The sequence below is a fragment of the Belonocnema kinseyi genome, chromosome 3 (assembly GCF_010883055.1).
Source record: "Belonocnema kinseyi isolate 2016_QV_RU_SX_M_011 chromosome 3, B_treatae_v1, whole genome shotgun sequence".
Classification (NCBI taxonomy): domain Eukaryota; kingdom Metazoa; phylum Arthropoda; class Insecta; order Hymenoptera; family Cynipidae; genus Belonocnema; species Belonocnema kinseyi.
In genome coordinates this window covers 91,550,597-91,573,404 of record NC_046659.1, presented here as the reverse complement: position 1 = coordinate 91,573,404, position 22,808 = coordinate 91,550,597, and the positions used below count along the sequence as shown (strand labels likewise).

The window sequence follows — 22,808 nt, the reverse complement described above, 5'->3', positions numbered from 1 at the left end:
GTTGGTTAGACACTCGGATTTCAACCTCAGAGGTCCGGGGTTCGATTCCTGAGCCGGTACCTCTAGAAATTTTTCAATGTAATTTTACCGAGGTTCTGGTGGTTCGGAACCCACCTTAAGCTATAGGTCCCCCCATCGTGTACTTGACTGCAACCGAGTCCGTCAATGATGGGGTAAAAACCAGTCTTTGTCCAATATGTCGGAGCACACTGCTCTCATCAGATTACTTGATTAAATTATAAAAATGCGTCCGTGACTGATGATATATACCGGGACAGCCCCGTGTTAAATAATCAAAAAATAAAAATCCAACTCTAACCAAGAATGCCTTTAAAATGTTGGGCATTATCAATCTTAAGCCTGTGACAAAAATTAATGGTTTCCAACCATTAATTTCTTATATATGTAGAATTTATGAAAACTCTGAAAAACAAAATTGAGTAATACAACAAATTTAGATCAAACAAAGGAAGGAAGGCATTTTTTGTGCCAAATTTAAATCTGACCTTATAGACAAAATATTACAGAAAAATCAATATAGACCTGTATTGATTTTCCTATAATTTTTACGCGATTATAGGAAATTCATGATTTAAAATCATTATCAACAAAAAAGTTATAAGATAATCAGTATTGCAACACAAATAATACAGAAATATTGAAGGAGATAATGAAAAGAGTAGACAAGCTACGAAGGAATAATTTATTTTGGGTCTCTTAGAATCTCATACGCAAGTGCACATTTTTTTTTCATTTCCGCATTTTTTTCTTCATAGCAAGTGTTTTTCTCGTATGCATATGTAGAATCTTTTTACTTTTTTTAGTACACTGGAGAAGATTTTTGTTTGATTCAAACAAACAAATTTTTTAGAATGTAGTTTATTTAAAGTCATTTGAATTAATACAAGTTTTATTTATTTCAATCAAAATTTCATCAAATTGAACAATAACTATGTTTCAAATAAACAAACATTTGTTTGACCCTATATCAAAGGAGTATTATGTTTGAGTTTAACAACGAATTTGTTTGATTTAAAGAAATGTTATATTAATCAAATAAAATAAGTGTAAATCGAACAAAATTGGTAAAATAAATGAATAAGTTTTGTTTAAATAAAACAATGTGCATGCTAACAGATTTTCTTGTTTGAATCAAACAAAGACCTTTGAATTTAGTTGAAATACTTGGAAATGCTTTCAAATTCTTTGACATCCTTTAGAAGTTTTAAAACTTTTTGAAATTATTTTAATTGTTTTAAAATAACTTAAATCATCTGAAATATTTAAATCCCTTGAAATGTTTAGAAATGTTACAAAAATTCTTCGGAATTCCCTAAAAGTTTTTAAAACTCTTGACGTTTTTTAGAATTGGTCAAAAGAGCTTAAGATCTTTGAAATCTTTTAAAATCCCTTAAATTAACTGAAATTCCTAGAAATCCATTGAAATATTTGGCAATGCTACATAATTCTTTGACATTTCAAGACATTCTTTTAGTCTCTTAAAATTCTTCGGAAGCTTTTTAAATATATGAATATAAATAATTTAAAATTCCTTAACTATGAATACAATAAACATATTAATTAAAGTTCTCTAGAAATCCCTTATAATAGAGCTTAAAACCTTTGGAAATCCTGTAAAGTTCTTTGAAATTTTTGAAATCTCTTAAAATTATTTGAAATCGGTTGTAATAGCTTCAGATATTGTAAATATTTTAAAATCCTTCAAAGCCTTTGAAATCAATGGAGGTCCCATAAACACCTATTAATCGCATGTAATTCTTTTAAATACCTTGAAATATTTGGAAATCCTAAAAATTCTTTCACAATTCGTTAAAAGTTTTAAAACCTCTTAGCACTTTTTGGAATCTTTATATATAACTTAAAATCTTCAAAATCCTTTGATTTTTTTTCAGTTTTGTCATGTCCCTTTAAAATTTTAGTTCCTGGTTTTATTAAAACTTAATTTAAAAATTATCATGATAACTCCCATGAAATTGATTAAATATGTACTTAAAATACAATAAAATGTGTTGAACATATGTTTGTTAATATTAGATAAATAAAAGAAACTATAAGATAATTTTTTTAAAAGAAATATAATTTTGTATTTGTATTTAAATGTAAATATGATTCAGTAATCAGTGACAATGGAGAACAAATCAAAAGTTGCACACCTATGTACAACGTGGGCCGTACTTGAGCAAAGAATTTGCAACATGCAATCCTGAATTTGCGGACCTTGAACAAAAAAAGATTTTAAACAAATTAGACATTACTGTGTGAAGAATTCTAACAAAAAAATAATTATTGCTCATGTTGTTCAAATCTTTAAACTATTTTACATTCGAACTTAGAAATTGAAAATTTTGCGACTAAAAGCCTTGGAGAATAAACAATTTTAAACATTAAGCCGTTCAAAAATAAAAAATGATGAAAATTGAGCAATTTTAAGATGCAAGGTAACATTTATTTAAAAATTTTTAATATTTAAAATTTAATTTAACATATATTTAAATGCCCTCCAAAATAAGTTTTAAAATAAGTATGTAAATGTGTAAAAAAATAAGTAATGAACAATGTTGAGCTGAAAATTTTTGTAATTGGTAGAATTCTCAATTGTATCATTTGAAATTGGAAGCTTTCAAAATACAAAAATGTGAGTTCTTCAATTTATAAAAAATGTTCCAGTTTAATATTTTAAAATACTAAAATATGACAATGCTAAAAAAATAAATAATTTAAATTAAAAGACTTCATAATAAACGACTTTTTATAAATGTGAAATTTTGAAATTGGCAAGAGTTCAAAAGTTCATAATTTAAATTTGAACATTTTAATTAAATTAGAAATGTCTATAACTGTACAATTTTAAGGTATAAATCATATACAGACGAATTTATAATTAAAAAATACGTGGACGTAAATTGTTGTTGCAAAAAATGTTGGTGATATAGAAATCAGGTAAGTATTACACGGCCTCAACTCAATGAATTGAATTATTCTTCAAAAAGTAATTAATTTAAAGAAATTGGTTTGAGATTAAATTAAAAGTTCAATAGACACGAATGGCAGGACATTTGAATGTGCCAGAATTCACATTCAAACAAATATTTTAAAAACCGAAATGTCTCGTCTCGCAATTCGGAATGAATTTTTTATAGGCTTGGCTAGTCGTCCCGAATTTCGGGACTAGTCTATCCCACACAAGATAATTGAATAAGGTCCAATTTAACCATATTAAATTTAATTTTCACACATCGTAAAGCTTTTTTTAAAAAGTAAACGGACAAGAATTCGAAAAAAGTTTTGAATGAGACTCATTGCAATGCATAAAGAAGTTTATTGTTTTCGAATGACTTATAGATAGGCAAAACAATCACAGCTAAATCTTCTGAAGTTATTGAGTCACGCTTGAAGTAACATTGAGTAACGTTTTGTTTTTTATGAAGTCAGATGTACCGTCAAGAACAAAGTACATATTTTACTTTCTCGAAACTTTTAATGTTTGACAACAATATTTGAGATAGTGGGACACGTTGCAAGAATGTAAACAATAAAATGACGTATCACATGAAGCACGTGGACGATATCAAACAAGAATCTTAATGAATAGATAATTATCATTCTTACTGTCTCCTTTCGAAGGCTTTCAGAAAGGATTTAACATTTAAAGAACTATAGTTTGCTTTTTGTCCTCTAAGTAACACATCCTCAGAGCAACAGGATATCCCTAGATATCCTATTTAAGTTTTGGGTTATCTTATAGGTATGTCGTACAAAGCTGAAATTGGGATATTACCAGGATATCTGGAGTAATCGTCCCATAGATATCCAGGACATCCAAATTTCCACCTTGCAGAACATCTTCATAGGTTTTTCCTGGAATATCCCGGAATATCCAATATTGCTGTGAGGGCACGTTTCGGAATCCGGAAAAACGATACGCTAGGTAGACGGATTGATAGAGCGCAAAGACTTTTAGGTCTCTAGCGGAATATCAAGCATGCATAAATACAATGATCAACGGTTATGAAATATTTCTACTTCAAGAAGTGCAACGGACGTTGCCTATTGACTAGTCAAGCTTTCGCTGAAATCGCTTTATTAGATTAAATTCCATTCTTTATTATTTTTTCCTACTCTTTTGGATCAGGCTTTATAAATTTACTTTAGTTGCCTTCGACACTTCTGGGACAAATAACCAGATGAAAAATTACAGGATGGCGAAACCAGCGATCGTTTTATTATTTAAGGGATTTAAAGTTTGGAATACATAAGTCTAAAAGGAAAGAATAATTTTTTTATTTACTAAAATACTTGAAATAAAGAAGAAGCCTTCCACCTTTATGAGCTCCAATATTAGTTTAAGTAAAAATAATTAAATGGTTAAAATCTATTACAATTACAATTTTGTAATTTCAGGTATGAGTGGAGACATTAACTTTCATAGTTTATTACATAAACAGTCAGAATTATTTCAAATATTATGAAAAATGTATAACAATGTTTTTTAAAAACTGGAATCGCTTAAAATCAAACAATGTTCAATTGAAAGTACATATGTATATTGAAACCTTAAAAATTGTTTGGTTTCATTTTTTAATTTTTCAAAACTGAATATCATTTGAAAATACCTATATTTCATAGTTGAAAAAAAAATCAAATAAACGTTTGAAATTAAATAATTTTAAATTATAAACTTTAAATAATTAAATAAATCACAACTCAAAATCTTTTAAATTAAATAACCTGCAGAATACTTGAAATTGTACACTTCTAAAGTCTTGGACGCTATAAAAATAGAGAAATTCTCCCTCTTAGGCATACCCATTAAAATAATTCAACTACTTAGCATTTAATACTGACAATTAATTAATTTCACGACTTGAAAATAGACCCATTTCAAATTTAGAACGTTTTAAATTCAAAATTTTCATTTCTAAAAAATAGTACAATATCAAATTTAAAGACTTAATCCAGGCATCACGTACGAAAAAAGGTCTTTTTACCGTATTAAGCAGGTAATGCGCGTTTTTTTGCTAAAGCGGTTTATTAAGGGGTTCTGCGTATAAGGTTCTTTAATAAGGGGTGTTTGCGTAGACTGACCCGTCCCATTGCATTTTAGATCAAAATGATCAACACCAAAATTAAGCTAGATAAAATTCTGAAAAATTTGAGGGCAAAAAAACAATAGATCCTAAGTTATAGCCTCACTAAGTTGACAGCTTTTGACCTATTTTTCAGCGCAAATTACTCGTGTTCAGTTTTTTCAAAATACTTCACTTCTCCGTGAAGCTACATAAGTGGTGCAAGAGAAAAAGTTGCAGGGCAGGACACTCAGCGTAAATCTAAAAAAATATAATATTCTAGTCATCACAGATCAAGTGTTATAGTTTACAGCCAAAAAAGTTTTTTCAAAACGGCTCATTTCGTACGCCTCTTACAAAAAAACGTCAAGAAAATAAATGATAGAGGACTAAATTCTGCATAAAATAAAAAATACAATGTTTTAGCTCATATCGGTTACGAGTTATGAACATGAAACTTTGACCGTTTACATTCGGAAGGCTCTGTCTGTATGTATACTGGAAAATGTACTGCGACCGTATTTGAGCATTTTGGTGCCATGCATGCATTTCTAGTTCATTACACGTTCACTTTTTCTTCTTTTTTATTGAAAAACAATCAATTGCTTGATTAATACTCTTCACTCTATCATTTGTGTGCCTATTTAATGTATTTGAGTTTGAAAGTTCCAGTAATCGTGACGGCCCCAGTAATCGTGAAACTTGGTTATGATTTGAATATATTATTAAAAATATATGTGAAAAGTAACATCTAATGATAAATCCCACTTATCTTTAGCATTTTTTAGTAGCGAAGAGAAATTGCATTTATTTAAATTAAATAAAAAGAAAGAAAATTGGAATCAAGATTACTGGGACAAAGGTCACGATCATTGGAACGTTTACCTTACTTTGTGAAAATCACTTCCAAAATATTTGTTGTCGAAATAAATTGAAAAAAAACCAATTAACTAGTTTCCTAGGGAACCACTTTATAAAAAAGCGCATAATACTCTACCTCCATGGCAGAATGGAAAAGAGTTCATTTAAAAAAACATTCTTTCGATTTTTAACATTTTTAAGATAAAATAATACAAAGTTATAAAACTGATCCCTTTAAGGGGGGTTCCTACTTTGTTGGGCCGAAATCCGGCTGTTTTTTTGGGAATATTTTTTGAGGAAAGTATAAAAGATAGGAGGTTGAAATTTTCCACAATTGTTTGTCCATATTTATTGTAGTACTACAAAATTTGTTGGGTCGTTACATGAAAAGGGGGACGGGGAGTCCCATCAATGACGGGTGGTCAGCGTCGACTTTTCCCGCTGGTGGAAGATCTGTCCGCCGTAGAAAAAATCTGAAACAAAAAATCAACATATTTTCTTAATCTATACACTGTAGCGCACAAAGTAGACTAAAATTAAGAAAAAAAATGAAAAATGAGGAAGTTATGAGATTTTGAAAAAAAATTGATGTTTTCACTTTTTTTTGCTACTAATTATTTTTTTAAACAAACAATTTTCAATATTTTTTTATAATTGTAGTCTACTTTGTGCGGAAACCTTCTGAGAACATGTCAAAAAAGTTTCATAGCGATTGCTCAATTTTTGCGCCTTGTGGGACTTCCACCAACACGGAAAACGTGGTTTCGAGAAAAACGCGTTCAAAGTTTTTCATGAAAAATGCAAAAAATTATGTTGAACTTTTGCGATAAAATTACACTTATCCATCATTTCGTATGTTTTCGGGGTCGATGATTTCAAATCTGCCATCAAATTTGGAAAACTCATTTGTTTAAACAATTTTTATAAACAATTTTCATAAACAAATTACAATTTTTGAATGATGCATATGCTTTCCATAGCTTTCAATATCACTGATTTCAAATCTGGTACTATTTTTGCAATAAAAATTATTTAAACAATTTATATAATAAAAATATTGCAAAATTACTTTTTTCCAAGATTCATATGATTTTCATAGTTCAAGCGGTCAGAAATCACGAATTGGACATCAGATTTACAAAAATCATTTGTTTGAATAAAGTTCAGAAAATGAGAGTACTTACGCCTAGTCAGATATTCCAGGTCCATACAAGCCACCTTCTTCATTGACGTGAAAATCAAGCCTAAAATCGAATCAGTTTCGCCGCCGCAGAGCACCCGGCCGCTGCAGCCCAGTGCGTTTGACACCTCTGTATTCAACGGCCCATAACTTTCGAAATTTTCGATATTTTAACTTGAAATTTTCCAGGTATATTTTTGAAACATATATCTATCCGAAAATGAAAAAAGAAAAAAGCGATTTTTTTCACCCAACAAAGTAGGAACCCCCCTTAATAGAATTTTTTATCAATAAAAAGTAAACAATGTAACATCAGTTAATTTGTATTTTTTTCATTTACCAAAATACTCAAATACGGTTGCAGTACATTTTCCAGTACATACAGAGCCTTCCGAATGGAAAGGGTCAAAGTTTCATGATCGTAACTCGTGACCTATATGAGCTAAAACATTGTATTTTTTTTTATTTTACGTAGAATTTAGTCCTCTATAATTTATTTTCTTGCCGTTTTTCTGTTGGATGTGTACGAAATGAGCAGTTTTGAAAAAACTTTTATGGCTATAAATATCTCAAAATAGCCAAAGAATATTGTTTCTTCAGAGAGATCTGTAAAGACTAGAAGATTTACACTGAGTTTCCTACCCTCCAACTTTTTCTCTTGCACCACTTATGTAGCTTCACGGAGAAGTGAAGTATTTTGAAAAAACTGAACACGAGTAATTTGCCCTGAAAAATAGGTCAAAAGCGGTCAACTTTGTGAGGGTATAGCTTATGATCTATTGTTGTGTGCTTCAATTTAATTTTTGAAATTTTCTTGTTAAATTAATAGATTCCAAAGTATAGACGCAAAGTTCAGAATTGGGGTTTTATCGCCTCTTTTTCCGTAAAATCTGGATTCTTTAAAGGACCATAACTTGGCACCTGTTGTATACAGAAGTTTTTCCGTGCCCTCGAAATTTTCGGAATTTTTTCTAATTTAATTTTGGCGTTGAAAATTTTGCTTTAAAATGCAATGGGACGGGTCGGCCTACGGAATCACGATTTTTGGAATTTGTCAAAAATATATCCGGGACGCACGGGTGTCATTTCTACAAAACCTGGAATTTTACTCAGGACCCCTTAATAAACCATTTTAGCAAAAGAATGCGCCATATCTACTTAATACGGTGTAAAAGAACCAGATGCCTGGACTACTTTCAAACTAGAAACGCACAATTTTCAAAACTTAAAATAAGACATTTTCATTTTTTTATTTTAAATTGAGGGTTTTATATTTAAAAAAATCAAAATTTGGCATATTCTCTGATTTCCTGAACATCTCTGAATCCCTTGAATTCTCTAAAAGCCCTGATTTCTCCAAATTCCTTGAAATCCTCGAATATTCTGAATGCCATGAATTTCTGGAATATTTTGAACTCCCTAAAGTTCCTTAGATTCGTTAAACGCTCTAAGATCTCTGAAATTCTCTAATTTTAATTTCTCTAAATTATTTCAGTTTTCTGAAATCTTTTAATTCTCTACATGCTCTACTTTAATACTTGAATATTAAAAATTCTCAAAATTCTCTAAAATCGTTTGATATTCTGAATTTTCTGAATTCCTCGAATATTTTAATATCCTGAAATTCTTTGAATTCTCCGAATTTTTTCAAATCTTCTGAATGCTTTGAATTCATAGAATTTATTCAGTTTCTCCAATTTTTGTGAATTCCTCTGAATTCTGTGAATTATTTCGAAATTCTTGGAATTCAGGAAGTTCTAATAATTTAGGGAATTCCATTAATTCAAGGAATTCAGATCATTCAGACAATTCAGACAATTCAGACCATTTAGATTTTAGATTAATGCAGATACATCTGAAAATTCGGAGAAATTCAATTGATTTCAAGGAAGTTAAAAGAATTCAAAAGGATTCGAAAAAGTTTAAAAGCATTCCAAGCAATTTACAAGAATAAAAAATCATTAACAACTGCATATTTTTCAGGTAGCTTTTTTAATTTTTCAAGACATTTTTCAAGACATTTTCCACATTAATATATAAAAAAAATAGAAAAAAATGGCTTAAAAACTAAAGCCTTGCCTCTCAAATTAATATTTTTTCTGAGTGATTAAACTGTAAAATTATAAAGTTTGAAACATATGAAGCAACCTTTTTTATAATTGTATATTACAACAACAAATTACAACAAAGTATAATTAATTTTTAAGTTATTGCTTTTGCTCTTTAGATTAAAATGATTGAATTTTAAAAATCGTGATGCACAATTTGAAAATTATTAATTATTAATGGCTTTGTTTTCAAGATCCTAATTTAAGAATACTTCAATTTTAAATGAAGTTTGAAATTGATTGATTTATAACAGTCCAATTAAGCTTGGATTCATTTTTTTAAAGCTCGCAATTAAAATATCTATAATTTTTAACGTTTTTAGAATAACTAAACTTTTAAGGTTTTCAATATTTCATATGCTTCAATTTCCATCGTTCACAATGACATTAATTTTTTGTTTATACAGAAATCTCATAATTAATCACTTTTATCATCATGAAGATTTTTATAATTATTTCAGACTTTTTCCCGATTTCGAGTCGTTTGGCTCAAAATTTGAATTATATATTTTTCTAATAGTATTTTCGATAAATCAAACTAAAAATACGAGTTTTATCAAAAGATAGTAAAAAGAAAAATTGTAAATATTTTGAAAAGCTACCATTCTTCTCCTAAATTCCCATCGAATTCATGAAATCTATTGGAAGTATTTGAAAATTGATAGTGATATATACCTTATATACATCAATTGGTCAATTAAATTAATCATAGTTCTCTATGTCTAAATAATCAACGGATTTCAATAGAGAAAAAAAATGTCCTAGTAAATGAAGAGATCTTTTACCGACATAGGAATATTTTATGACCCTCGACTTGTTCTCGCTTACTCGTTGATTAGCTATTACCTAGGATCGCCTATGAGCGATTGCATTCGATATCCTATAAATGAAAAGCCTCTGAAAATTGTTTCAATGATTCGAATCCTACTTTTGATAAGGCCCATAAGAGAACCAGTCACAAAGTGCATGTCAGAGGGTCGGTTTGAATTTTCCACCTTTAAATTTTCTTTACCAAAATTTTCCATTCTTTCCAATTCCACCATGAAAATACATGCAATGCAAAAGTGGGACGTCGTTGATGAATATTTGGAAGACTTCACTGGTCTTTTTCAAGCCGTGAGTGAATTCCATTTGAAAAGCTTGTTATCCTCTTTTAGAAACTTCATTGCAATCCACGGGACTTATCATAATTAGTGCGGTAATGGTTTCTTTAATTGTTACCTAACATTCTCTATATGTTCACCTTACTTTTCTGAGTGTCGCGACTATGACGTCACGATGCGGCATATGGAATAGTGTGATGATTAGTCAGATCGGTATACATATTACGTAGGCCTAGTTTCCAAAGGCGCAGCAATGTTTCGTAAGAGTAGGTCTCGCGGACCAGACGATTAAAAAAATACTAAGAAATACCGCCAGTAATGACAGATCAACTCTATTTTTACTGAAATTACCTATAATGATACATCTGCATTCTTAGAGTTGATCGGATTTCGATCAGATCTGACCCAAATACCATTGAGAGAATAAATTCTAAAAACAAGTTTCAAGGTCAGATCAATACAGTGAAACTCAAGGCATCGGCCCTAATTTTTTTCTGAACAATTTTTCATTTTTCCTGACCATTAATATTTAAAGGACAGTATTTGAATCTTGTAACATTGAAAAAATCTTTTATAAATGGAATAAAACAGAAAAGGAGGGATTTTCTGTGAAGGTAAAAGAATTTTTTACCAACAAAGATGACTTCTCAACAATTTAATTTAGTTTTCAACAAAATAATTAAATATTAAAAAATCGCTGAATTTTTAGTTAAATGCCTTAATCTTCTTCCTACAATGATAAATTTTCAATCAAAAAACATCACATTTTAACCAAAAACAGTTGTATTTTGAACCATTTAGTTCAATTTTCAAGCTACAAAGGCGAATGTTTTGGAGAAAAGTTGACTTTTACACCGAAAAAATGAATTTTCAACAACAAAATTAATTTTAACCAAACAGTTGCCTTCACAATCAAATATTTAAGGATTAAAGAAAAAGCGACAAATGTTCAACAAAACAGTTAAACTTTTAACCAAATTGTCGAATCATCAACCCAGTTGTCGAATTTTTAATTACAAAAATTCATCTTTATATAAAAAAGTTAGAATTTTTAACTAAATAATTGAATTTTCAACCCGAAAAGTTAAATTTTCAATAAAAAGATTAATTCTAAACGAAAAAACTAATTTTGAACAAAAACGTTCAATTTTCAATCAAATATTTTAATTTTCAACCAACCAAGGGGAAGTCTCAACATAAATATGTAATAGTTGTATTTTTAACAAAACAGATTTTCTAACAGAATATGTGAATTTTTTAACCAAAAAGACAAATGAAAAAACATGAATTTTCAACAAAATAGTCAAATTTCCGAACAAATATATGAAATTAAAAAAAAAGCAAGATTATTTTATTAATAAAAAATAAGAATTTTCAGCAAAAAATATAAATTCTCAGCTAAATATAGAAAACTTACATTTTCAGTCAAAAAGATCAATTTTTAACAAAAAATGAAAAGGTTAAAATCTCGGTTCAAAAAAATAATTCAAAAGCCCAAAAACTCATTTGTAATCCAATAGTTAAATTTTCATCGCAGACAAGAACCTTCAACTAACAAAATTATTTTCAATAAAACAGTACAACTTTTTTTCAAGTAGTTGAATTTTAAATTAAAAAAAGATAAATTTTTATCAAAATAGTTCAACTTTTAACTAAAGAGATGAATTTTCTACTAAAAAGTGATGCTTTAATCAAGTGGTTCAACTTTCAACCAAGTATTTTAAATTTCAACCAAGAAAGACAAATTGTAAACAAATAATGTAATAGTAGATAATTTAAACAAGAAAGATTTTAATAATTATTCAGAAATGGTTGAATTTAATCAAAAAAGACGAATTTTGTTGAATTTAGTTGAATCCTCAATAAAAAAAAGATTAATTTTCAACCAAACCGTTGCATTTCGTCCAAAACAGATGAAATTTATGTTAAAACAAATACATTTTTAAACAAAAAAGACGAATTTTCCAAAAAGTAGATGAATTTTCAACCAAGAATGATTGTAGTTTAATTTTCAGCACAAAAATATTGAATTTCAATAAAAAGTTATTTTGTTGCTAACACTATAGAAATATCAATCCAAAACCACGAATTTTCAACTAAAATGGATGCATTTTTTTAGCTTGTTGAATTTTCAACCAAATGATAATATTTTTAACGAAAAACATAAATTAAGAAGGAAGAAACTGCAAAAAATAGAAATACAAGACAAATAAATTGCTAACAAGAATAGCATTTTAGAGTCGCCGCAAAAGTCCATTTTCAAAATTCCTGAATTTTTCTTTCAGAAATAATTATTTTCCCTAACTATAAATTTTCAAAGTCTAGAATCTTAACCAATACGATTTTTAACATACAATCTCTTATGACAAGAAAAATTAATTCTAAATTTAAATAAAAAGTTATCAAATTTATTATCCTTGATAGTTATTTGAAGTCCTTCTTTAACAAGTTCCTTGACTTCTACAAGAGTTTTGTTTAAATACCTGAGTTTTTCCTGACTTTCCCTGACACCAGGTTTTCCATGACCTATGGCCACCCTGATTTAATATTGATCAGACCTGAATTATGAAAACGAGGTTATCCAAGAGCTATGATATTTCTTGTATTCTATCAATGTAGCGCCTTGAGGAAAGTCATGAATAAAAAAAAACGACATTTAACCAATCTTTTTTAACCTTGCAGATTGACGAAAATGGGGATGGATTCATCGACCTGACAGAGTTGCGAAACGCGCTGGACGTGTGTGGATTCAAGATGCCAGGGTACAAGGTGCGTCAGATGATCGAGGAGTACGACGACAAGGAGAGACTGGAACACAAGGGTCGCCTCTCCTTTGAAGAATTTGAGAAGCTATGCAAGGAACTCAAGGCTAACGAACTCGGATCCACCTTCAAGCAGGTCGTCTCGAAAAAGGAAAATCTTGAGACCTTGGGAGGAATCTCCGAGGCATCCAGTGAAGGCACCACACATTCCGTACGACTTGAGGAACAACTCGCTTTTAGTGACTGGATCAACACAAATTTAGGACATGATCCAGATCTGAAACATCTCCTACCTATCGATGGAGAATCAAGGGCCTTATACGACAAAGTCAAAGATGGCATCCTCCTTTGGTAAGAACTTTGAAATTTCAATTCAATTCGTGCGTATCAAGACATGAAACCTCCTACCTAAAGTTCGTTTGTAGCCTTGAACCAAACTTGAACTTGAACCAAACTCAAACTCATACTATCTGCCTAAATTATCTTCGTTCCCATCCATTCCTCAATATCTCTAATTACTTATGTCCCTTATAGCAAAATCATCAATCACTCCTGTCCGGACACGATCGATGAACGAACAATCAACAAAAAGAGCATGACCCTTTATAAGAAGCACGAAAACTTGACTCTAGCCCTCTCGTCAGCTCAAGCAATTGGTTGTAATATTGTTAACATCGATGCTCACGATCTAACCAAAGGTTCCCCACATTTGGTTCTGGGTCTTCTTTGGCAGATCATCAGGATTGGTCTCTTCAACCAAATCACCCTTGAAAACTGCCCAGGACTGGCAACGCTCTTGCAGGATGGAGAGCGTGTTGAGGATTTGTTGAAGCTTTCCCCAGAGATGATTCTTCTTCGTTGGGTAAATCACCACTTGGAGAATGCTGGCATTTCAAGGAGATGCAACAATTTCATGTCAGACATTACAGATTCCGAAATTTATTCTCACTTGATCAAGCAAATTGCACCTGAAACTGCTGAAGTTACTTTGGAAGCTCTGATGGAATCGAATCACACGACGAGAGCAGAAATCATGCTCCAGCAAGCTGGAAAGTTGGGTTGTCGCAGTTTCGTGACTCCAAGTGATGTTGTAAATGGAATTTACAAACTAAATCTGGCCTTTGTTGCGAACATGTTTAATAATTATCCTGGTCTGGATAAGCCAGGAACGAACATTGAAGGTCTCGAAGCTCTGGAAGAGACACGAGAGGAAAAGACTTACAGAAATTGGATGAATTCTTTGGGAGTCTCTCCTCATGTAAACTGGCTTTATTCAGATCTTGCCGACGGACTTGTCATTTTCCAACTTTATGATATTATTAAGCCAGGATCAGTGAGTTGGAACAAGGTGCACAAGAAGTTTACGAAGCTCAGGAAGTTTATGGAGAAGCTGGAGAATTGTAATTATGCAGTTGAGCTAGGGAAAAAGATGAATTATTCTTTGGTAGGAATTGCTGGACAAGATCTTAATGATGGAAATGCAACTTTGACCCTAGCCTTGATCTGGCAGCTTATGAGATCGTATACCTTGTCGTTGTTGACCTCCCTGGGAGGAACTCATTCGATGGTTGAGAAGGAGATTGTTCAGTGGGTTAATTCGAAACTTCATGGTGCTGGAAAAACTAGCAGCATCAAAGGGTTCCAGGACTATGCGATAGCTGATGGAAAGGTTGTGATCGACCTGATTGATGCAATCAAGCCAGGCTCGGTGAACTATGATCTCGTTAAGGAAGGTGGAACAGAAGAGGTAATTATTGGGATCTTTTTCAATATTTGATTCGATTTTACATTTGACCTATCTGCAGTCATGCCGTAAATACAGTCGAAATTACATCATAATTAAATAATAAAATATGGTGTACATCTAATTTTTGGTTGGTTTGTTTTGAAAAAGTTATATGAGGAATGTAATAATAAGTTGCCTTGTACTATGGAATGTTGGTATATCCCACGATATCATGGACATCTCCTTATATATCCTAAAATCCATTAAAATCCTGTTCGAATCTTTAAAATCTTATTAAAATCCCCTGATTTTTTCAATATAACTAAAACTCCGCTAGAATCTTTAAAATCCTATAAAAATCTCTTATAATATTTCGAAAATCTCACCTTTGAAATCCCTTGAAAATTAATTGGAATCTACTAAATACGTTGAAACCTTTCTGCATCTCTTGAAATTCCTTACAATATATTAAAAGCCATTAAAATCTTTCGTAAGCCATGAAAATTCTTCAAAATCTCTTAAAATACTTTATAATATTCAGAAATTCCTTAAATTAACATAAATCTTTTGAAATTTCACGAAATCCTCTAAAATCCGTGAATATACTGGTTATCTTTTGGAATCTACTATAATCCTTTAAAATCCCGTGAAATCATCAAAATCGCTTTATATCTCTTAGAAATGTATTCAGATTTCTTAAATCTTTGCAAATCTTTTGAAATCCCTTTAATTTTTCGAAATTAAATTAAAATCCACTGATACACTTTAAAATTCTTTGAAATGTTTAAAATTCTTTGAAATGTGATGACTTTTGTTTATTGTCTTAAAATCTCCTTAAATCTCTTAGAATACTTTAAAAATGTAGAAATCCCTGGAATAGCTTGAAATTTGCAAAATCTTATGTTTGATATTCGGAAATCCTTTGAAATTCTGTTAAATCTTTTGAAATTGTACGAAATCCTCTAAACTCCGTAAATATACATGGAAATCGTTTGAAATATTTTAAAATTCTTTGAAATACCGTAAAATCATCGAAACCCATTTATCTCTCCTAAAATTTTTTAGGATCTATTGAAATGCCGTGACTTCTTTGAAATTCCTTAAAACCCTTAAAAAAATAAGAAAATTCGTGAATTCGCTTGAATTCCTCGAAATCCAATTAGAATCCTTAAAAACCTTTGAAATTCGGTGTAATAATTCGAAATTTTACGAGATCCTTTCAAATTTTTGAAATCCATTTAAAATCCGCTGGTACCTTTTAAAATTCGGTGATGGGCGATGACTTTTTTTTATTTTCTTAAAATCCCTTAAAATCCTCTAAAAACGTGAAAATCCTTGGAATCTTCAAACTCCCATAAAACTTCCTTCTAATCCTTTAAAATCCGTGGGTTTTTCTTAAAATTCCTAAAAATCAGATAAAAACCTTGAAATTCCTTATAATAAAGCTTATTAAAATCTTTCAAAAGCTATTACAATTTTTTGGCATTCCCTAAAATTGTTTAGAATACTCGGAAAGTCTTTGAAATCCCGTTAAATCTGTTGAAATTGCACAAAAACCTTTAAAACCCGTGAAATATTTTGAAATCTTACTACATCTTCTGAAATCTTTGACATCTCTTTTAAAATATATTAAAATTCATTAAAATCTTCTGAAAACTATTAAAATTTCTCAAAATCTCCTAACATCTTTTATAACTTATAAATCATCATTACTCCCTTATAGCTCTTAAAATTCATTAAAATCCTTTGAAATCTTTGCAATTATTTCGGAATTTCTTTAAATTTTCAAAATATTATTAAAAAACCCGTGATATCCTTTGAAATTCGTGAAAATACTTCAGTATCACATGACATCGTTTAAAATTCTTTAAAATCCCATGACTCCTTTAAATGTATTTAAAGCCCTTAAAATTCTCTCATAATCCTCTAAAATCCGCAAGAATTCCTTTAAAATCTAGAAAAATCAGTTAAAATTCTTAAAATACGTTTAAAATTCATTTCAGTTTTTCAAAAGCTATTAAAATTCCTCGGTATTTCTCTAAATCCTTAATAATATCCGGAAATGCTTTGAAATTATGTTAAATCTGTTGAAATCTTACGAAATCCCTTAAAATCCGGGAATATGCTCTCGAATTTTTTTAAATCTCTTAAAATCCTTTTAAAACCCTTGAAACCATCGATACATCTTCGTATCCCTTAACGAAGTCTTTTGAAATCATACGAAATCTATGCCTTTGAAGCCCCGTCAATTATTTGGTAATATTTCGAAATCTCTTTAAAAAAAAACAATAGGAATTTCATTAGGCACCTTTATAATAATGCACAATTTATTATTCAATTCCAACTGTTGTGTCTGCACGCGGAGGAAATCGGCACGCGTGAGGCGCACGTGCGTCAAACAGTGTGCGCATTTTGTTTTTTGGGATTTTCTTCATCATTCCTCATTTGTTTTCTTACGAAAAAGCATGGATTTTGGAATAAATAGTCGATTTTTTACTTTTTGACAGGAAAACTTGGACAATGCAAAATACGCGATATCCTTGGCACGAAAATGTGGGGCACGAGTCTATGCGTTGCCTGAAGACATCACCGAGGTAAAGCAGAAGATGGTGATGACAGTCTTCGCCTGTCTAATGGCGATGGATTACATCCCAAATATGGATTCAAAAGCAAACAACATCAACAATGGTCAGCAGTGAAACGCCATTTGTTCTCCTCTTTTGCTCCTACGTCTTCTTCAATTAAAATTTCTTTTTCGCTACCTGCACTTGTGTATACAATCATATTTTGCTCACCGACCTGCCGTCCAGCGGTGGCAGCCAACGTTGTGGACGACGCAATCCTTGTAAATATTTAGATTAGGCTAGGCGATTTCGAAATTCGAGGGAGGCTCTGCAAGGCTCATTTAGAAAACTTACATTTATTGGCAATTATGTACAATTTTCTAGCCCTGCTGGAAAAGTTTAATTGGGTTTTGATATAATTATAGAAATCAAATCAAATCTATGACCATTTTTCGGGAAATCGTATACTTTTCTATGAACATTTTCTCATTGAAACTCTATCAAATATTGAACATAGAAGGCTTGCATCAAATCTTATGTTTCAGAATCTTGAAAGTTTTTTTCTAACTCTATCTGTCGACAGAATCTTACACTTTTCTATCAATAGTTTCCCACTGAAACTCTATAAAATCTTATTCCTTGTTAGAGGTGCCTCTAATCCTATGTCTCTCAATCTCGGAAATTTGTATCAAATTCTATCCGTTGTAAAATCTTATATTTTTTCTATCAGCAGTTTTTTTTAAGACCAGTCAAATTTTATCCACACCAAACATGTTTTCCAGAACCTGGAAAGCTTCTGTCAAATTCTACTCCTGGAGAAGTTTGATACTTTTCTGCAAATATAATAGATTTATTTAAATCTTGTGCAAGGAGAAAATTTCGATAAGCAAGTATAAGATTTATCGGCGGATACAATTTAATAGGAATTTGCGAGATTCTAATACGCAGAATTGGATGCAGCGTTTTAGAAAAATATAAGATTTCTCGATTGATAGAATTTGATAGAATTTTTAAAAGATAGGGTTTTATATATCTTCCGTTTGAATAGGATTTCATGGAGGTTTAATAAGAATCTGTTCATAGAAAAGTATACGATTTTTCAAGAGATATAACTTGATAGAAATATTGAAGATTATGGAATGTAGAATTTAATACAATTTTGTTGCCTTTCAGATTTGATAAAATTTCAATGAGATGCTGTTGATAGAAAACTATAACATTTCTGTAGGAATAGAATTTGATAGAAATGTCCGGCTTTACGAAACATAGGATTTCATAGTGGCAATGAGAATCTCTTGGTGGAAAAGTAAAGGATTTCGAGATGTATATAATTCGATAGAACCTCTTTCAAATGTGGTGGTAGAATTTGATTGGTGAAATTCGTGTGATTTAATTTTCCCTATATATATAGAATTTGATTCAATTTAATGTTATCTCTCGATAGAGTCTACGAAATTCTAAAATTTCCTGTACTTTGTCAGCAGGGAGTGTACAGCCTTTCTTTATCTTAAATAATTAGAAGTTGGAAAAACAAATAAAAGTCATAAAATCAAATTTCAAATTAGATTTTTCAAATTGAACTTTATTTGATAAGTCTTCTAAAAAGATCCTAATTATTATTATGTAATATAAATCCGGGCCTAAAAATAACAATCACATTTTTGTGATTTAAAACCCTAATTCAAAGTTACTTGTACCATAAGGGGTCAAGCATTGCATATACTTGTCGGGAGTGCAAGTTGGCAGAAAACTTGTACTTGTTTCTCCAAATTTGATGATAAATCAAGTTTTAAACTTTTTGATATGAAAAGTATAATTACATTTTCTTCAATATATACAAATTTTATATATGAATCGATTTTATACGTATGATGGACGTAATTCCGAAATTAATTTTTCTCGGAGAATTCTATCTAGTAAACGCACGAGAATTGTGCAATTTCTAATAATTGTAATAACGCCTTCTCCGAGACGATCGACTTTTATCGCCTAATGTAAGGTAGAACTCTATACACATTCTTAAATTATACAGTTATAATACTAAACTACTAAGTCAAGTAGCTAGTAAAATTTTTCAAACCGAAAAAGCAATTTACATTCCCTTTTTTGAATTCGATACAACTCCTTTTTACAAGAGTCGATCGACTTTTTATATGGGATGTTTTAAAGCGAGTACAACCTATTTATACAACAAGAGCCTTGAGGATCGATTCTGCAATTATCGATTTACGTACCTATTATGTGTAAGTTTCCGAAAATGGGCAGTTTTTGGGTAGGATTTTTATTCCTTAGCATGTATTTATATAATTAATTATGTAAGAAGAGATGCAATGATAATATGGCCGAATTTAATTTGGATCGACGCACAATAATAATCATTAATCGTGCCATTGTCGAAAGCTGGACTGTATTGAGAATCAAGTGAGTGAATGAGAATAATCAAATGCACTCCACTCCCGATATAAGAACACCCGATTTACGCACACTCATGCGTTTAAGTGCTACATAAATAGTTCATGCGGCTCCCCGGTTAAGGATCAAGGCCACTTTAAGCCATGACTGAAACCGTTCTTATATCGGGAGTTGAGTGCATTTTAATTGCATAGCTTGGAACGTATGTACTTATGTCATTTGTGATTCTGCTTACGACAGTGGAAATATTTTGCGGGAAAAATGTATCAAGATTTTATATAAAGTACAAATTATTTCTATTCAATCTTGACGTACTTTCCCAATTAAAAAAAATATTATCAGTCCCGGTAAGTCAAACAGGGGAATTTTTTTAGTTTTACTGATGGGCCAATAACACGAGAGACTCGATTTCCGAAATTTATACACCGAGGCTGAAAATATTATGGTCTGCAAAGCAGAAAAAATTCTTGAGTGTAAAAGTATAAAGTTTTGTAGAGACAAGGTCTTTGCATAGCCATGTTGATAAGATATATTCCACCGTCATGCAATCCCGCATTTATGCTTAGTGCATTTGCCAAGCAATATTGTCATTATCTGGGCGATATTTAAAATTATCGTTCTTTTATAAAATTATCTTTTACGAAGGCTCTGTGTAATTTTTAACATTACAAATAATAATGTATGTTTGGTAATATTCTTTTTCTCTGTATAAATATGATTTGTGTTGATTTAATTATATTGGAAACAGTATGATAATTTGACATGTAAACATGATAATTGAATGTAAATAGAATTCGAATTTATGTTACGCGAATCAGCATAAAAAGCAATCATGAATATCGTAGAAATTGAGAATAGTTTTGTGTAACCAAGGTAATTTTGAGTATTATTTATCGGTGGTAATAGAAGCAATTATGCAAATTGCAATAAGCTACCGATGAAAGAAACCAAATTTATCTCGTGATAATGAAAATATTAAAAATGAGGTGTATACTATAAAGGTATAACAATTTTTTTTTCTTGTCGATTTTATCGTGAGGTAAATTGGGTTGAAATTAATAGTGCAGTACTATTGATTTAAGGAGAACGATAAAAAATTCTGCTGATTTTAATTTCATGTAGTGTAAACTTGAAAATAAAATTAAGTTAATCCAAAACCTTTTGTTCTTTATTCTTGCGCGGCGAAATATGAATATTAAAATAGAATATCTAGATATTACCGGGCAATATCTTAGTGATTTTATATGTTTTCAATGAATATGTTTGAATTAGGAAGCTTTGGAAAATTATCTTACAAAATATTCTTAAATATATTAGCACAGTCGAAAAATTAAATAATTAAATACTACTAAAAGCTTAATTAATGATCTACTTATGCTTAAAATTCAGTGGATATTTAGGTAAAATAAATGTAATTAATTATGGAAATTTTGTATCTCGAATATTTCCTTTTTAGAGAATTTTCATTCAAAAAAAATTTTTTTTAATGCTTTCAGCCATAGAAAAATTTACTTTCAAGATTGGAAACAGTAGAATTTTAGAGAAGGTTATTCCCTAAAATAAGAGTCCTTATTTATAAATATTCAACAGTTTTTGAAAAACTGGTATTAAAGGATAATGAGAAAAAGTTCAATTGCAAAAAACATTGTACAAATAAATTTTTTTGAAGGTTTAAAATTGAAAGCTTTTTTAAAATTTTTATATTACATCTACAGGAATGTTATATTGATTCTTAAAATCATAGAAAAACTGTTTTTTCAGAGATCTGATTTTTAGCACAGCTAACCTTGAATTAGGTTATTTCACAACATTCATATTTTTTCATTCTGTACTTTCTTATAATTTTGTTATTTTGTCATTAATTTTTTAAAAATGATTTATTTTGTATCCAAGAGTTTACAAACTAAAATATTAATTAAAAAATGTATTAAATTAAATTTAAACAGTTTTAAATTCCAAAGTTTTCAAGTAAAAATATTGCATTTTTAACAAAAGGATGAAATAGTTTAATTTAGTTTAATTTAATTTTCAAATTAATTTAATTTAATTTAATTTATAACTAAAAAAAGAACAATTTTTACACCAATAGTTGAATTTTTATCCAAAAAAGATCTGTTTTCAACCAATAATGGATTAGTGAACTTTTCAGTTAAAAAAAATTATTTTCCACGGCAAATTAAAAAAAAAATTGAATTGATGAATTTTTAACTAAGATGAATAATATTTAACGGGAATACCAAAGATTTGAACCAAAACGATAAATCTTTAAACAAAACAATTAATTTTAAAGAAATGGAATAGTTAAATTTTCAGTTATAAATTTTAATTTTCGACAAAAAACAATCTTTCAAATAAATTGCTGAATTTTCACCTAAAATGAGAAATCTTCAACTGGATAAGATTAATTTTTAACAAAGAATATGAATTTTCAACAAAAGAGTTTAATATTTAACCAAGTAGTTTTATTTTCAGCCATAAAGATGAATTTAAAACTAAAGGGATGAATATTTAACATCAATATTAGAATTTTTAACAAAAAAGATTACCTTTCAAACAAAAAAATTAATTTTCATACAAGAAGATTAATTTACCGCCAGAAAAGAAGATTGTTTCAGAAAAGGTTGAAGTTTTAGTTAATAAAATTAATTTTCAACTAAAAGCAAAACAATAGTTGAAGCTTTAGTTAATAAAATTAATTTTCAACTAAACTGATGAATTTTTAACTAAAATTATGTGTCTTCAACAGGAATAGTTGAATTTTAAACGAAAACGGTCAACTAAAAAAATTAATTGTTTTAACCAAAAAATAAATAGTTAAATTATTATTTAAAAAAATGAATGGTCAGCGAAAAAAACACGAAAAATAATGTTCATCAAAATAGTTAATTACAGTAATTTTGGGTGATAAGAGTGGGACGATGGTCGTGGGGGCTAAAGCGTAGGCTTTGGACCCACTCCTTCGGCTTGCGGGTTCGATTCCCGCCTCGCACTCTGGAAGAGTCTCG

The 22,808-nt window shown here is 29.9% G+C and overlaps 1 protein-coding gene across 2 annotated transcripts in view; it reads left to right on the top strand.

The window, feature by feature from the left end:
• Positions 1-20,960, top strand: part of LOC117170378 (plastin-3) — a 56,063-nt gene extending 35,103 nt beyond the window's left edge. For both annotated transcript variants that reach the window (XM_033357139.1, XM_033357140.1), the window contains exons 2-4: positions 13,022-13,452; positions 13,636-14,848; positions 17,335-20,960. In XM_033357139.1, coding sequence (XP_033213030.1) covers positions 13,022-13,452; positions 13,636-14,848; positions 17,335-17,526 — 1,836 coding nt within the window. In that variant the 3' untranslated portion in view covers positions 17,527-20,960. The remainder of the gene's footprint in view (positions 1-13,021; positions 13,453-13,635; positions 14,849-17,334) is intronic.
• The last annotated feature ends 1,848 nt before the right edge of the window (positions 20,961-22,808 follow it).